The sequence below is a fragment of the Vollenhovia emeryi genome, unplaced genomic scaffold, assembly GCF_000949405.1.
Source record: "Vollenhovia emeryi isolate VEMERY1.0 unplaced genomic scaffold, V.emery_V1.0 DF939126.1, whole genome shotgun sequence".
NCBI lineage: Eukaryota > Metazoa > Arthropoda > Insecta > Hymenoptera > Formicidae > Vollenhovia > Vollenhovia emeryi.
In genome coordinates this window covers 3,766,615-3,783,758 of record NW_011967240.1, presented here as the reverse complement: position 1 = coordinate 3,783,758, position 17,144 = coordinate 3,766,615, and the positions used below count along the sequence as shown (strand labels likewise).

General features: G+C 36.7%; 2 protein-coding genes across 5 annotated transcripts; one reads left to right on the top strand and one right to left on the bottom strand.

Moving 5' to 3' along the window:
* Positions 1-1,340: 1,340 nt before the first annotated feature.
* Positions 1,341-3,266, bottom strand: LOC105569082 (thioredoxin domain-containing protein 12-like). Of its 3 annotated transcripts, none has more exons than XM_012025248.1 (3): positions 3,196-3,266; positions 2,007-2,225; positions 1,341-1,694 (listed from the first exon to the last, which is right to left on the bottom strand). In XM_012025248.1, exons 2-3 carry the CDS (start codon positions 2,159-2,161, stop codon positions 1,433-1,435), a joined length of 417 nt encoding a protein of 138 aa, XP_011880638.1. In that variant the 5' UTR covers positions 2,162-2,225; positions 3,196-3,266; the 3' UTR covers positions 1,341-1,432. The 3 variants fall into 3 exon arrangements, with proteins under 3 accessions (XP_011880638.1, XP_011880637.1, XP_011880636.1); XM_012025247.1 differs by lacking the exon at positions 3,196-3,266 and adding an exon at positions 3,051-3,131; XM_012025246.1 differs by lacking the exon at positions 3,196-3,266 and having other exon boundaries at positions 2,007-3,060.
* Positions 3,201-9,264, top strand: LOC105569083 (arf-GAP with coiled-coil, ANK repeat and PH domain-containing protein 2). 2 transcript variants are annotated; one of them, XM_012025251.1, is made up of 13 exons: positions 3,201-3,532; positions 3,694-3,751; positions 3,869-3,927; positions 4,132-4,305; positions 4,382-5,026; positions 5,133-5,312; positions 5,386-5,492; positions 5,564-5,747; positions 5,842-6,778; positions 7,158-7,257; positions 7,345-7,465; positions 7,547-7,716; positions 7,819-9,264. In XM_012025251.1, the coding sequence occupies exons 1-12, from the start codon at positions 3,480-3,482 to the stop codon at positions 7,713-7,715; spliced, it is 2,787 nt and encodes a 928-aa protein (XP_011880641.1). In that variant the 5' UTR covers positions 3,201-3,479; the 3' UTR covers position 7,716; positions 7,819-9,264. The 2 variants fall into 2 exon arrangements, with proteins under 2 accessions (XP_011880641.1, XP_011880640.1); XM_012025250.1 differs by having other exon boundaries at positions 3,202-3,532; positions 7,547-9,264.
* The last annotated feature ends 7,880 nt before the right edge of the window (positions 9,265-17,144 follow it).

The window sequence follows — 17,144 nt, the reverse complement described above, 5'->3', positions numbered from 1 at the left end:
ACGTACATACACTGATAGGAAAATATGGTTGCAGTTACCACAATGGCTGTGTTCAGCAGAAGTTAGCGCTTAATAAGCGCTTTATGCTGATTGGATAGATCTAGAAAAATAGCTCTGTTTCAGCACAGATCTGAAAGTATAATCCAATGAGCGCAAAGCGCTTAGCAAGCGCTAACTTCTGCTGGACACAGTCAATCTCACTATAATTCATAGTCATTTTAGGAGCCAACCCTCCACATTTTTATAATTCTCTCAACTACGTAAGTTATGGTTGACCTAACAATGTATTACAGTTCTCATAGACACAATGGCTACGTTGAGCAGAAAAAACTGCTTTGCAACTGTTGTACAATTCATTTATCTGATTGGCGTATACTCTTACATTCACTCAAGATGAAGAGAATACGCCAATCAGATTCACGAATTTTACAATGGTTGCAAAGCAGCTTTTTCCGCTGAATGCAGCCAATATATTGGTCTATGCAATTTATAATATGGTTGTCACAAACCAAAACGAACTTTTAATTTGGTAAGGTGTACTATAAATATTGCAATAACAACCACAAGTAAAATTTCGATCAACTATATGTAATAGTAATAATCGTACTTACATTGGGAGTAATATTCCCCGCTTTTTATTATATATACAATTGCGTTCACTATGTTCATTGCTTGCGTCACTTTGCACTCATAAGGAATAGTACAAGAGCGCGTCTAAGAAAAGACAAGTAATCTTGTATGAATGTATAAACTTGTCCGTATGTATATCATCCTACGCGATTTTCTTCTTACGAGAAAGTCTTATACCGCGCGTCCCTCTAGCGAGGACATTCCGAACCACTTAATTTTTGTTTACCATGTGATTAGTAAGGCGGATGATAAGAAATGTAGTTAAATTCGCTATTATTGCGATTGTATTTACTATATAAAAATAATTAACGAATGTACTATTCATTACCTGGACATTTTAACAGAATAATAGTTAAAAGCTTATATTTTATAGTAAATTTTTTTAATAAATTGGCACCACTGTGTCTATACGGTTGCTATTACCAATATTATAGTAATAATTACTATAAAAATGATATTCCTGACTACAATTATTTTACCATGCAATTATAGTTTCAAATACTACATAGTTTTCTGTCAGTGTGTACTTTACAGTCACAAAAATCACAAAAAAACAGCTCATAATAATTTTACAGTAAAACAGTGGAACGCAAAGGGTTAATATAATTTAATTAGTTTTGTTCACATCAATTCACACTCGAACAAAACGTTGTACTCGTGTTCTTTTCACACTAAGATATCATCTATAATTATAATAGAAGACACGATTGTTTCCATTGAACGGCAAGATAAATTTATTTCAGATACCACAACCGTCATTGTAACAGTTAGGCAACGTCGGATTTTCACATTGACAAATGTATCACTTTCTTTTCGTTTTGTCGTTTAACGATTCCTCGGAACAACGTTCCAGCGCGAAAATCATGCTGTCTATTATTTGACTCGTGCTGCTGTAGAAATATTTGTATTTCTCATCGGCTTTCGGATGACGATTGTAAATATCTTCCATAAACTCGCCGTCCGGCGTGAAGAAGAGGATCCTTGGAACGTAGGTACCGTCTGGTTGAAATCTGGCTTCGTCTTGCGCGGGAATCTCATCTTTCCTCACACCCACCATAACGAAGCTGCATCGTCACGAAGGTACATCGTCAACGAATTGAATGTTACTCCTATTAATTTGTATTTCTTTCTCTTTCACTTGCGCGCAGTTAAATTTGTCGTAAAAGACAAGTCAAGTACAGTTGAATGATTTTCTCCACTTACACGTAACTGCAGACTCGAGATTGTCGACATTACAAAGCACACATATGTGCTAAATCGAGATCGTAATGCACTTTCTTGGTATTATATAATATATAAAACGAAATGGATAGCAGACAGGAATGCGTGCGCGTGTTTTCAGCGCAAGCTAGCAAGAAAATATAATAGTTGCTTACCGCTGGCTGAGATCGTGGATTCTGATCGAGTTGGTAAATTTAGGCTTCAATTTCTCGCACGACGGACAGCCCGGCTTGTGGATCAGCAGAAATATCGGCTTCCTGTAAATTTTCGCCTCTTGGAATCCCTGTTGCAGATTCCTCCATTTGTACATGTGTCCAAAGCCGCGGTTGGTATCGTCGTCAGCGGCAGCGACATTTCCGAACACGCAATAATAGCTGATACGTAGTAACAGATCAAGGGGGTAACGTTTAGAGAAGCGAGACATTTTTAACGCCTCGTTGTATTTGACTGTATTATGCGTATAACTGTGTACGGCCACATGGCGCGATTTCGATTCTTGGAGCTGCGCGGCCAACTTCGCGGCGCTTCCTTCTCAAACGGCATACGAACGCCATCTACCGTCGGCGGAGTAACTAAACGTGCAACGTGATGCGAGCGACTCAGAAGGTAACACATACGGCACATTTTCGAGTCGGATCGGCGCGTGTTTCTCCAAATTCTTTACGGCCACGCTATCAATAGCTGCTTTCCTTTTACACTCAAGTGATATTGAGTCACTCAGTTATATGAGTATTTTATACTCGAATATGACGTCATTAATGTGAGTCTATTAAACTCACTAAAGCACGCGGTCTCGATCGTGCGCAAAAACTCAGTTAAATCCGGTTGAATCTCACTTCTCAGGAATCAAAAGGAACATGCATTCAACCGAGTTATGACGTCACAAGTGAGATTCATTTGAGTTTTCATGTAGAAGGAAACTACTAGTACGAACAAACCGTGCAATTTCTTTTGTAACAAAACTATTTTTCCCGCGATCGCAACTGCCCCACCCTCGACGGTGGACGTGGCATTTTACACGCGCTGTATTACATTCTAATGATTTTCAAATCGCCATTTCTTGGCGCGCGCGTTTCACAGCCACGGTACGAAGCGCCTTTCTTCCCTCAGCTCTCTTTCGGCGAAGAAAGGACACCCGTGAGTGGGCCGCAGCCTGTAACTTGGCGCCTTTACGATTATCCTACTTGGTCTCGCGCTACCTGGCTTTTATCGCGTTGACTCCACGTCACTTCGGCTTTGTTCTCTGTTCCGTACCCTCTGCCCTCTACTCCACATTACATATTTCGACCCGTGTCGTGTGTGTGTGTGTGTGTGCGATGGTCGCGACTTGAGTCATTTTCTTACGTGTTTCTTACATCCGTGACGTCCGTGACGCAGGTTCGACAGGTTAGCTGTCTGAGCAGTCCGTGCGTCCCCTCACCCGCGTCGTGTCAACATTAAACAGTGGGAATCGGTGGGAATGGTGGGAAACACGCTTGTTCTACACGACTGCTCACGCTTTTTACCAATCGTGCCGGACCGCTAACCAGCTTGTCGTTTCATGGAAAGTGTCGCGCGCGCATCACCTCGAGATCGCGGTACACCGCACCAGGTCGCATTCCAGGATCTCGACGGGTCGACGGTACAAAATGAAGCCTTTAATCGAATTCGAAGAGTGCTTACGAGATACTCCCAAGTTTCGGTAAGATCACTCGCTTCTCCCCTGGCAATTGGCCACCTAATTACCCCTGTGTCTCGTGCATAAACGAGCATGTCGATCCTCCCTTTCCCTGTATCCGCTATTACCCGCTTCTGGCTTCGAGGCTTGTACGGAATGTTGTGCGTAAACCATAAACTTTGCAGATCGTGCATCGAAGAGCTGGAGAAGAATGTGGATCAGCTTGAACAAAAGTTAGATAAGGTGTCGTATACTCCGCAACGTCTTGCCTATATATCATTGATTTCGCTACTGCGTCCCCATCTGGGAACAGTTCCAGGTAATGTGCGTACACTAAATGGCTCCGTCATCTTTTTACAGGTATTGAAAAACTGCAGTTTAACCATCGATACTGGGAAAGCCTTTGTTGGACAGCAAAAGTAAGTTTCGTACGTCTATCTACTCTTTGACTGTTCCGTTGTCAGTCAAATAGTCTACTAGTTAGATTTGACAGGACCTCCTCCCTTTGTCGGATCAACATTGTGTTATATTTATATATGCATCCTTTTCAACGTGTATATTTGCAATATTTGTATCTTTCTACAAAATCCTAAATATTTATGTAATTAATATCTTTCCCGTAGCCAATTCGCCAATAGTCTATGGGAATTATCTTTATACTTCAGCGATGATCCAGAAATAATGGCATTTTTAAACAAGCTTATTCACGCTCTGCAAGAAATGAACAAGTATCACACAATTTTATTGGACCAAGCTTCTAGAACTGTGATGAAGGATCTTAATAGTTTTATCAAAAGGTAAGAAAAGAGGGTTTATTCGACGCCGTCTCGTTTCTCAAACTGGAGTTGACGAAATTCAACCGTGCCTTTCCAGCGATATCAAGAGAGCGAAAGAGACTCGGCACTACTTCGAAAGGATTTCCGGTGATCTTGATATTGCGCTGAATAGGAATTCCCAAGTACCGAAGTCCCGGCCTGCGGAATACGAAGAGGCATCGAATATCCTGTCGGCTACTCGCTCGTGTTTCCGACACACTGCGTTAGACTATATTCACGCGTTAACGATGCTGCAAGCACACAAACGACACGAGATATTAGGCACATTACTGAGCTACATGCACGCATGTATCACTTATTACCACCAAGGTAGCGATCTCGCTCAAGATTTAGACCCCTTTCTGAAAGATCTCGATGAAAATTTAGTTAAGATGAGAGGTGATTCGAATAAACTTGAAAAAGAAATGGAAAATCGTCATATTTATGTCAATAATCGAGATCTAATCCCCTCTCTGGTACCTGGCAATTCCAAGATGGAAGGCTATTTATTTAAAAGGACCAGCAACGCTTTTAAAACTTGGAATAGGAGGTGGTTCTGTTTGAAGGATCATCAACTGGTATACCGAAAGCGAACAGGCGACGAAGAATATACAGTTATGGAAGAAGATTTGCGACTATGTACTGTAAAACCCGTAGTTGATTGCGATCGGAGGAATTGTTTTGAAGTTTTAAGCCCGACAAAGTGAGTACAGGCTTGCGCGCGGTGATGAACACTGAAAAAGGCTATTCGATCTATTCGGTAAATTTTCATCAATATAAACCAAATAATTTTTATTTCTAATTTATAGGAGTCATATCTTGCAAGCGGACAGCGAAGAAACGTACTTGGCGTGGGTAACCGCGATGCAGCAGGCTATCGGTGCTGCTATTCAGAGAGGCATGAGTGTAGCTGCTAATGTTAATCCACACCAATTGCAATCGCATGATAGTAAGCATCCTGCTAGGCCATTGACAAAACTAAAGTCAAGGTGGGTGTCGTCGTTGCTATATTAGTTCGTGTCGAAAGAACGAGTGTGCTTTAACTTGACATTGAAATTTCAGGGTGTGGGAGCAGTTATTAAAGATCTCGGGTAACCAAGTTTGCTGCGACTGTGGTGACGTTAATCCGCGATGGGCCAGCATCAATCTAGGCATTACTCTTTGCATAGGTATATTTAATTTTTTTTAAATATACACATTTGTGCTTACTCAATATTTTTCTTCATACTTTCATACATAGAATGTTCTGGTGTACATAGAAGCCTTGGGGTACACTACAGCAAAGTTCGATCCTTAACTTTGGACGATTGGGAGCCAGAAATACTTAAAGTGATGGCAGAATTGGGCAATTCTGTCGTGAATAGCATATACGAGGCTCTGCCTATATCTCCCGATATCACTAAAGCTACACCAAAATGTAATGGGTACGTAATATCATGATGAGTTGATCAACTATCTCCTGTTTAATGGCAAAGAGAAACAAATCTTATCAAATTCTCTTACATCTCTCTTCTTTAGCAACGTTCGAGAAGCTTGGATAAAATTCAAGTACGTAGATCGTAAATTTGTAAAACCTCTGACTGATGTAATACCAGCTGGTCATCATGCTAGTCGAGAACAAATGCGATTTCGGAAATGGAGCGTACGTAAGCTACGCCGCAGACCACGCAGTTGCGATAAGATCGACAACAGTAACGAGACATTGTCAAGGTTGTCAGCTGTAAAAGAGAATCATCCTTCGACCAGCTCGGACGAAAGTAAACACACCTCAATCGATAGTTTGAATTCCGTTGACAAAGCGAAGAGAACGGAACGAAATTCCATAAGCTCGGATGACAGTGCTAATGTAGATTTGAAAAACAACTCCACCCTCTATGGAAAGATATTAAATCGTTCGCAGAACGACTTGAATGACGCTAATAAATATGTTAAGAGTACAACTACAACTCAGGGAAAAACAAAGGTTGCAAGCGGCGAACCGCTTGCGAAGGAACTTAATTCCATAGAAAGCGAGCTAAAGTCGAATACATTAACAGTGAATATTAATACATTTTCAGTCGGCGAGTCGGATGATAATTCCAATAGATCTGCCAGTAATAAAGTTAAAGACGACAATGAAAATGTTTCGTTGGGAAACAAAGATTCTCGATCGGAGAAGCATTGTAACGAGAAAGTAGAATCAGCTGCTATATTAATGTTTGGTTGTGACATACCGAAGCCTGCTATCGATAACAATTTAGAACTGAGTTCCGATCAGGATTCAACGGCTGGTGAGGATGAAGAATTTACCGATGAAGAAGATATAGAAAATCTACATCCTGAGATGCTGCTTTACAAAGCTGCAGCAGCGCACAATTTACCTGTAATGTGCGCAGCGCTAGCGGCCGGTGCTGACAAATTGTGGTCTAATGTTAATGATAAAAGCCGTAGTGCCCTGCATCAAGCGATAATAAGTGTATGTATGATACATTTTTTTTATACAATGTAACATAGTACACAAATACACAAGTATACAGAGTCTGTCCGAAAAGTATCGGAACGGATTTTTTTTAGCCCTAGGGGGGGGAGGTGGGGGGTGGTCTTCACCTGGGCAGGGACGTTGGTGAGGTATGTCAAGTATACGACGCGACCCGGCTCGGTTGAGAAAAAATCAGTCCCGATACTTTTTGGACAGACCCTGTGTTATATAACATAATGTACATATAAATTTTCTTTTTATGTTTTGAAATTATATCTCATATACAATGGGTCTCTGTCTGTCTATCTCGTTGCTTTTGCTGAAAAGCTTTAGAATTCAGAGACGTAATAATGACCATTTATTTTCTTGTATACAGGGTTCCGTTATGTCATGCGAATATCTTCTTCTGAATGGCGCGCGAATCAATTGTCAAGACGCCGAAGGGAAAACGCCGTTGCATTTAGCGACAGAATTAGGTAATAATATTATCTTTATGGTTTTTTTTCTCTCGAGGAGGACAGAATTTTACAAATGTGACTACATCTATATATATATATATATAGGACACACTGCACAAGTATGCTTACTTCTTAAACATCGCGCTGATCAACATATTAAAGATGAAAGCGGAATAAAACCTTTGTCGATTGCTGTAAAAGAAGCAAATGCCGATATCGTCACCTTGTAAGTATTGCATCTGTGAAATGTTATTATATATTATATCATATGTCAGAATATTTGTTTTATCATATGTGTCTGTGTCAGATTACGACTCGGCCTCCTAAATGAAGAAATGAAAGACTCTGAAATAGGTGTCACCGGTGATGAAACGTTTAATGACGTTGTCCGTGATTTTAGTCAGTTGGCTTGCTCGCATCCAGAGCGATTGCAACGTCGAAATGAAACTACAAATTTATCACATACGCTTGAATGAGGTTTACAAATTTGACATAACATTCACAAACATTTACAAATAAATCATATTTCATATATCACGAATTACAAAAGCGCGCGCGCTGCCCTTTAATTTGTTGCAGAATATCGATCGACATCTGTCGCATTAGTGTTAATAGAAGCTGGCATTTAAAATCGTTATGCACGAAAAATGATCGATTCCAAATGAACTATTCCAAAAACTGAACAATTGTAATTGTAATATCCAAAATAATTTGATTACACTCTTTCTTGATACAGCCCATTGTTATAACATAAAGTTAGTTAAGATAATTCGAGAGCTACGATGATTACCTTCCACTAATAATTTCCTATTCACTGAGTAATGCAAGACACCGAGAGATTTATAGCAAACCCATATACACTAGAATTATTGTATATATCCACTGAACTGTATATTGTAAAAGAATATATTTTTAGCGATTCGGTGCTTGGTAGAATAACAACGTATCACGAGATATCACGTAGCTTTTTTTAAATATCAAAGAGCAAAGATAGAGCACACACACACAAATATAAATACAGATAAAGATTACTTATAAATAACTTATATACATAGTGTAAAACCATATGGAAAGATTTGTTTAATTCGCATTACATTGAAAATCTTGCCACTATACAGCGTGAGTCGCTTAAAATCGGCTACCCAAATAATATTTCAGAAAGAAATGCTTCAAGTAAAAGTTGTTTGGTATCTAGGTGATCATTGGGTGCGATGGTGAAATGTTTTTTTAAGGTGGCGAAGCTTTGAAGGAGATTTTAAGGCCATCTTCGTTTTTTTTAAATGGAATCATGCACATTTTCAAACTTTTCAAACTTACGATTGTAGCTTTTTTCAAGACAGTTTCAATGGCCATAAAGATATTCAAAGTCACACAGACACGAAAAAAGATTTAAAAAATGTTCACCACACATGTGAACACTACCCGCTCGATACTACACAACTTTTACCTTAAGCATTTCTTTCTGCCCCCAAAATGGTATTACTTGGATGTTCTAAATGACTCGTCCTGTATAATAAATTTTTAATTCACTTATCTGGCGCGGTGGATATAATCCTAAGTAAAGTAAATTTTTTATATATACATATATCTATACTTTGTTTATCAGTGTTACAATTATCTACGATTTAACTCAATTTATTCATTCTGATCACGCACATCCCTCTCACCCACCCATTCACTTTTAGAGAGTGACATGACATTAAGAGAGTAATGAATGATTTTTACAAGTGTATAAGAAATTATTACATATATCATGGTGATATACAGTCTCATGTTAATTGATGAAAACGGTTTCTCGATATAGGTAAAGTGTATTTTCCTAATTTTTTATCCATTTATCGTTCGGTAATAAAAGAAAAATATAAGTTCTATTGCTAAACATTTTTATTTGTATACAAAACGCAAAAATTAGATCTGATTAATTTTTATACATTTTCTAATCAATAGTTGCATATTATGGGACAAAAGTGTACAGTGCAACCATATGGAAGTTAAATAAATTATCAATTAAACAATCAATTTTGATAAAACGCCTACATACTCATTTACTCGCACACATACACACCTCGCAATACGCACCTCTTTGTTAAGGAAATCAATGATGCAATATATACATATGTATATATTTGCCAATGATTTGTATGATACATGTGCGTGTTTTATTGCGTTTATATTTATAATTAACATTTATAATTACATGTGTATGTAAGTAGAATAGGCAATATACAAACATTCTTGATATAATCAACGTTGACATCACTGTGTCAGTGTAACACTGTATTAATATTTTATTTCATTTCTTGCGTAACACATTAAAATACATATGCGGGAGATGAAATTGTTAATACTGTGGACTTTAGCTGTTGCTCTAAATATTATATTAAGATGCATGAGTGTGAGTTTTTAATTAGGAAAATAATTTAGAAATATTGATGGTCGATAATTGCAACGAGAGAGAGAGAGAGAGAGAGAGAGAGAGAGAGAGAGAGAGAGAGAGAGAGAGAGAGAGATTTTAATAATGTTATCGTTGATGATACTTTAAGCAAGTGGTTCCAACATTGTTATCGATTTAATCTGTTCGTGAAAAATCTCGAGCTAAGAAGGAATTAAACATAAAATTTAAATATATGTATACATGTATATTTTAAATTTTGATAAAGATATATGGTATTAATGCGTAATATTTGTATCAATTTTTACAATTTCGTAAAATTACAATGGTCTTTTTATTACTTGAAATATCTGCAAGTATAAATATATAATATCTATATATTCTTTCGTATATATTTTTTTAATACACAACCGAAAAGATTTCGATACTATTTGAATTTTTACATTTGCATTTAATATCTTGTAATACCCGTAATATCTATACACACACGCACGCCCGCACAAACACGCGCGCGCGTCACGTTGCGTCAAAAATGTGAAAAGGAAATTTCCCCCATCATTGCCTGGTTGACGTTGACGACGACGATGACGACGTTTCTTAAATGTCTCGTGATAAAAATTGTACAATTTGGACTTTGCATTGCAATATCTCCATTCATGGGGCACGTAGGAGAAAAATAAAAACTACACGGTCGGTCTCGCGCGCGCGTTCTAGCTACGCTTATACTTGGCGCGGGACACTACCGTGTCACGTGTTTTTTACAATCTCTACATAAAAGCCTACCTAAAAAGTGTCAAATGCCTCAATTTACCATTAATTCAAACATCACGTTAAATATTACGAATTATTAATTTCTTACGAAATTTAGAAAGTACCTGTACGTGTATGTATATAATCTATTCAGTTCTTGTCAATGAAAAATTTTCTTAGGAGTACTCAAATTTTACTCGACAACGTGTAAGGAGTTTCGAATTTCTACGTTGCTACAATGTCAGTTTGAAATTTAACCCACCATTAAAAACTCGCTTGTAATATGAATTGTATGGAATCGAGGAAACGATAAAAAAAATGTTCATAAAATAACACTCGTTCTCATTATGTTTGGCTATATATGTGTAAAGAGTAAACGTTATATAGATAATGCGAACGGTGTACATGATTCTTGCATGCAATATTGTATACAAAGTTTACTATATCACAGAAAGTTGCCATCCTATAAAAATTTTGTGCCTATTAAGTACATGTATATTCTATCGTGCTTTTCACACACAGGGAGATATACGTTACACACTTGGGCGTTATTTGCTGTTATATTAGTTATTCACCCAGCGTCCACCTGTGCACAATTTGATACCGACGCGTTATTCGATCCACAAACTAAGCATGTTTCTGTCAAAGCAAAAAAATGCGTCGTTAAACAGAACTCGCACATATTCAAAGGGACGTAAATATCATCGACCAAAAAGTTATCGATAAATATGTCAACGGTAAGGAAACAAGTATTTCAACCTTTGAAATAAATTGTTTATTGGTTTTTTGAATGAGTTTAAAAGTTTTCGATATTGGAAGAGCATGATATGTAAATAGATAGGAACCCATACAGCACGCATGTCTAAAAGACATCTTTAAGGTATCTTTAAGTCGTCTTTTAGACATACATATCTAAAAGATGACTTAAAGATATCTTTCAGACATGCGTGCTGTATGGGAAGAGAGGGAGAGAGAGTTGTACGAGCAAAGATTTTTTATGTCGAATCAAATCGAATGAAATTAAATCTCGAGTCGTTGAAATATAATTTTTAATTAACTTCTCAGTTTGACGGAGGAAAATAACATTTTGATTACATACATATGTATATTGTAGGTATAGTATAAATTGTAAGAAAATCATTTTAGAAATTTTAGAAAAACATTTAAATATTTACTATAAAAATAACAAAATATACTTTATTTAATGTTGCAGTAACTGAAACAGGCCAAAAATCAGATAAATTATTAAAGTGCTTGAATATAGAATCCAAAATTACATTATAATTAACATCGAATAATATAATTAATTTTATTATCAGTACCTTTTGCTCTGGATCGAAAGGTAAGAACCAATCACATTCTATGATTTATACTTATTGTTACTGTTAGCCACTCGGTGAGCGGTTATAGTACTAAATGCACCTATTAGCATGTCTGTACTGTTTTATTTATTAATATGGAAAGTATGATTTTATAAAATTGACATACGTATGTACATATAGGTATATACAATTCGTATTTGAACTACCTTGATTTGAAAATATTAAATTGCTCTAATTTGAAGTACAATTCAAATAATTTAAATTTGAGTCGAATTGAATCTTACTCAATTCTATTCGTATTCGAATAGTTTGCACATCTCTAGCAAGAGAGTACACATTTATTTCAGTTACAATCTGGCGAATGCAATATTTGAATGAGATCTAATTATATTTTGCGTTACTGGTCGAAATATATTTGCCTAACAACCTTGATAAGTTATCTCTTGGAAAATATTGAAAGAGATGTACATTCTAGTTCTTGTTTAATCTCTAATCTATTATTTCTTGTTAGAAAGACATAAATTGACATAAATATAAATATTTTGAAGCGATATTTGTAACAAAATAATGTAATTATAATATATTGTAATTTTATATTATTTCAGTTCAAATTATCAATTTATAATAAGGTGCTCAGAGCCTGAACAGGATTGTAATGTCCGATAAAATTACTTTATTATAATAGCAAATGTAATAAAAAAAATATATATACATTTGCTATTATAATAAAGTAATTTTATCGGACATTACAATCCTGTTCAGGCTGAGCCCCTTTATTTTTATTTTCCCTGACGGAAATATTTAACTGAAAGTACATGAAATCAATGGAAAGTGAAATGAAAGTTACTGAAAAATTATAACTGAATGTATCTCAAAATAGATAGCAATTTTTCTTATGAAATTCAATAATAATATTATGAAACCTAAGGAAAATTTAAGTATACCGTCGAAAGAAAATAACAAAATTATGGAATGTACTGAATATAAACTGTTATTTTTTTATAAAAAATTTAAAAAGTATTTTTTACTAAATTATTGGTGAAATGAAACAAAGTCAATTGAGAGAGATTTTTAAATACACTTTATTATATTTTTAATAAAATATTTCCAGTGAAGGATTCTTGTGGTAAACTTTTAATAAAAAATATTGACTAACGCAGAAGAAAAGAGTTGGCAAATTTTTTATCTTTGTATTTTAATTGCTTGGAAAAATTTTAACGTGCGTGCTTGACAAAATAAATGCTCCATACAGTTGCGTTTATCGGTTATCGGCGCATGCATGTCACTATATACATGTACCAACATATCGAACAAATTTATCAAATATTCTGCTTTCTGTTTTCTTTGTGAGAAAGAAACACGATGCATCTTGGACATAAAATCGTAACTTTATTGCACGTGCTTATATCGCGTTGAAAAATGTATTATATCGAACATTTGAAATATTCTCTCTTTCTTTCTTACTCTTTACCTGTTTTTGCATTATTACAAATTTGAATATTTTGAATTTTACGTGTAAAAAAATTAGGATTCTTATTAAAAATGGTTCTTGTATATTTTCTGTAATTTATCTTGAAAATTGATATTATATTGACGCGATATCATATTGTAATAAAATAATTGAGAAGTTTGGCAGATCCACGTATCATTCTTTGAAAAATACAAAACAGAATGAATCGATGCTCGAGTAATCGCGCCAAATATCATGTTTATTGGCGGAAGTTTTAACGATCGAAGTAAAAGAATATATAGTCGACCGCTAAAAAATCGTTCGCATGTATTTGCTTTAATACGGAAAGCTAAAAAGTATTTACGATTTACATGATGGGCGTGATAAGCGGAGACGCGTTTATTGGTTGCGCCCCAATTGTCGGTTCTAATTGATACGAAGTAGTTGTTTATTGACGCCTCTTGGTATCAATCATAGCTACCCTGCTGCACATACGTTATACATACAAATTCAGTATTTAACTTTCGGCGTCATTTATCGGTTATCCATTGCGTCGACATAGCCGATATTCTTCCCACTCATTTTACTGCGATAACGCACGCATACACGCGGGAGATAAACGCATTTTTTACGCCTTACTTCGAACCGTTGCCATAGCGCGGAAACCTACAAAAGTTTTTAGCACTGTTGCAATTCCTCCCCTCTCTCTCTCTCTCTCTCTCTCTCTCTCTCTCTCAAATTAGGGCACAATTTTGCGAAATAGGGGTGGCTTGTTCGTGAATTATCAGTGTCTTCCTGATAGACGACAATCGTATGGGCGTTTTAAGTGCGGGCGTGCGGAATATATAATATTTAATTGATATTTAGTAGTTTGATATTTGTAAGATTTTCAAATGTACTCCTTTACACGTATTCCTTTAAAAAATTTGTCAAAAATATAAAAGCGCAATTAAACATGCAATATATATTCTGGTTTTTTGTCTGTTTGTGTTATATATACCGTTAGATTAGTAACTATTTTAGATGTTAAGTGCGGGCGTTATTAGGCGTTAAGACTAATATGACAACTTATCATATTAGTCTTAACATCTAAAATAGTTACTAATCTAACGGTATATATAACGATGTGTAACGAACGTTTCGATATTACTTTATCTTCTTCAGCGTTTGTTTGTATAAACTATAATTAGAAAATTAAATATTACATGTCAATATATGGTCTGTGCAATTATAAAATCTTTGACGTCTAGAACTATACTGATTCTTATGTCGTAAAATAAAGTCGAGTTCTGAACGCCATAAAGTATACTTCTAATCATCATAAAGTGGACTTCTAATTGCCATAAAGTCAACTTCTTAGTCGACTTTTGGCTGACTGACAGCCGACTATAATCGAGTCATTTATCGACTATTAGTTAACTATATAAGTTGACATTCAGCTTGACTTTGAAGTCGACTTTAGACTTCTTCTGCCGGCTGACAGGCAACTAATAGTCGACTTGGTGCTATTTGGGTTCCCCTTAAATTACATTCATTCGTTAGAATGACGGAGTGAACGCGATTAAAACAAAAACAAAAACAAAAAGTTAATTAAAGTTGCAAGTATTCCGTGTATGCGATATTGATCTTTGCCGAATAGATCCTTTGAAAAACATTTGAGATCGGCTAATAATGGCCGCGTTCAACAGAAAAAGCTGCTTTGCAACTGTTAACTGTTGTAAAAATACTGAATCTAATTGGCATATGCTCTTAATTATGGCAGAATCTAAGAGCGTATTCCAATCAAATTTACGAACTTTACAACTGTTGCAAAGCAGCTTTTTCTGCGGAACGCAGCCAATAAACAATTGTCATAGTGGTGTCGCGCGGTGAGCACGGCGGCAGGCAGTCTACGCGCGTCCGTCTCGCCCCTTCGCCGCTCTCATGTTTACTCTCCTTATTAAAATCATTAATAGAACAGAACTAGGTTCGAGCACTTAGTTGCCTACAACTAAGACACGAGCGATACATCAGGCACGTCTGGTAGTGGCGTGCACGCGCCGACTACGGAGTACGAACGAGGCATCTACTCAGGTTTCGCGTGGCGTTTTAACGCGCGATGTGTAAGCCTGATGTAATAATATTTTCGCTTTCTCATCATTTTGGTTTATTTCAATTTCGATATTGAATAGAGTTGCAAACAATTGTAGTGTTTTGAAAAAAAATCTCTGCGACAAGTTTTATTGCGAAAATTGCGAAACGAAAGCCTTAATTTTCATTCAATTTTAAATTGATTTTAGTAGACTGAGAATCCCAACGGTTTATTATACATATACAAAATATAAATACAATTGCGAATTTTAATTCTTCTAATTTGTCACGTCTGTGTGTGAAGAACGAAATAAATTATAGCTTTAACAAATATACATACATATACATATATATATATATAACGCTTTGTTTTTTGTAATCTAGCAAGACTTTATACGTTTACGCTATAAAAGTTTTACAATTGCAATAAAATTAATGAGTCGTTGAAGAAAATTATCGCAAGTTTGCTAATTTAATTTGTAAAACTTTTTGTCCTTTATAAACAAATGGTATGCTTTACTTTAATGTACACTGTGACGTTTACTCTGTTTAGTACCACTCTGTTTAGTGTCGAGATACATTAACAACACCGTTATAAGAAAGAAAAAGTAACAAATTATATAAATGTGCCCCTTCTTCTTTTTTAAGTGTTTACAGGCTTGTATTATATATATTTTCCGATTATTTGTTGAATGCATGAGTAACTGTGCGACACGTGTGGCACGTGTGTTTATCAGCGACGACTATATGTCGTATATATAGAACGTTAACACGTGCCAAAGCGAGTTGTATGAAGCCCTAGTTCGTGGATCGTTCATGGGAAAAATAAGACAATAATTCGATGTTATTGGTACTCTATTAACGACGTACAATCCATTAGGTGTTTGCTGCCTTCTCATGCTCGCTGTCATGATTAAACGAGCATGATAAACAAATTCCACGTTCATTTAGTCGATTTACGTTTGATAAAAGTGGCTCGTTAAAACGAACATAATTTATCTTTGTTATTGTGCGAGGAAACGATACCTACAAAGTGCGAGCGCACGCGTGACACAGAGAGGGGGGGGGGAGGGATCGTGCCAATCAAACTTTTGTAATCTTCTGTACGAGATGAGCTATCGTCTTTTCGTACAGTAATTTAAGTCCCATAAGAAGTAATTTATTTATCAATTTATTAAGGAGTCACGTGACAGTATGGATAATGAATGTCGAAGAGGACTGAAGAGGCATCGTTTGCTTATATTTTCGCACAATTCTTTTTTGCCAAGAAGTAATGGGTCAACGCCGATGATGCGTCTTACTTAATCTCGTTTATCCGTTTACCGCGAAAATATTCGATATCACTGCTTATTGGCGTTAAAACGCATACATTGATAAATGATTGCGAAACTTTGTTAGCAAGTAATAACGAGAGGAAGATTCGTTCGCGGTATAATTAGGAGATACGGGAGAAGCGAGCGGTGTCTCGAGTCATCGCACCGCTTCGCGTCGCACCGTGCAGATACCGACGAAAACGCTGCCCGAGGCTGCCCCGCCGTCATACAGGACGTCGTAATTCGACAAGAAGTGACGGCGACGCTGGAAAAGAGGGTGCTTTGCGACGTCGGCGGCGTCGGCGGCGTCGGTAGCGACGACCGTCTGCTCTGCCCTGCCACGGGCGATTTGTGCGTCTAGACGCGTCCTTGTACGCATGCTACGATGCCGCGACTCCGACTCAACTCGCACGTTGATTCATCGTAACGAATTTAGACTAACTCGCGCGATAAGCATCTCGCGTACATCTCGTTTTCTCGCTGCTCGTACCGCCGCGCCGCGCACATAAATTTCGTACAGACGAGGCAGCTTCGTCGAGAGAGAAAGAGAGAGAGAGAGAGAGAGAGAGAGAGAGAGAGAGAGAGAGAGAGAGAGAGAGAGAGAGAGA

What these genes read in the sequence shown, in the direction of transcription:
- LOC105569082 (XM_012025246.1), bottom strand. Translation starts at nt 2,275, where the DNA reads ATGTCTCGCTTCTCTAAACGTTACCCCCTTGATCTGTTACTACGTATC. An exon ending in ATCCACGATCTCAGCCAGCG is followed by an intron (nt 1,695 to 2,006) that starts GTAAGCAACTAT and finishes GTGACGATGCAG; the next exon opens with CTTCGTTATGGTGGGTGTGA.
- LOC105569083 (XM_012025251.1), top strand. Translation starts at nt 3,480, where the DNA reads ATGAAGCCTTTAATCGAATTCGAAGAGTGCTTACGAGATACTCCCAAG. An exon ending in CGAGATACTCCCAAGTTTCG is followed by an intron (nt 3,533 to 3,693) that starts GTAAGATCACTC and finishes TAAACTTTGCAG; the next exon opens with ATCGTGCATCGAAGAGCTGG. An exon ending in CTTAATAGTTTTATCAAAAG is followed by an intron (nt 4,306 to 4,381) that starts GTAAGAAAAGAG and finishes GTGCCTTTCCAG; the next exon opens with CGATATCAAGAGAGCGAAAG.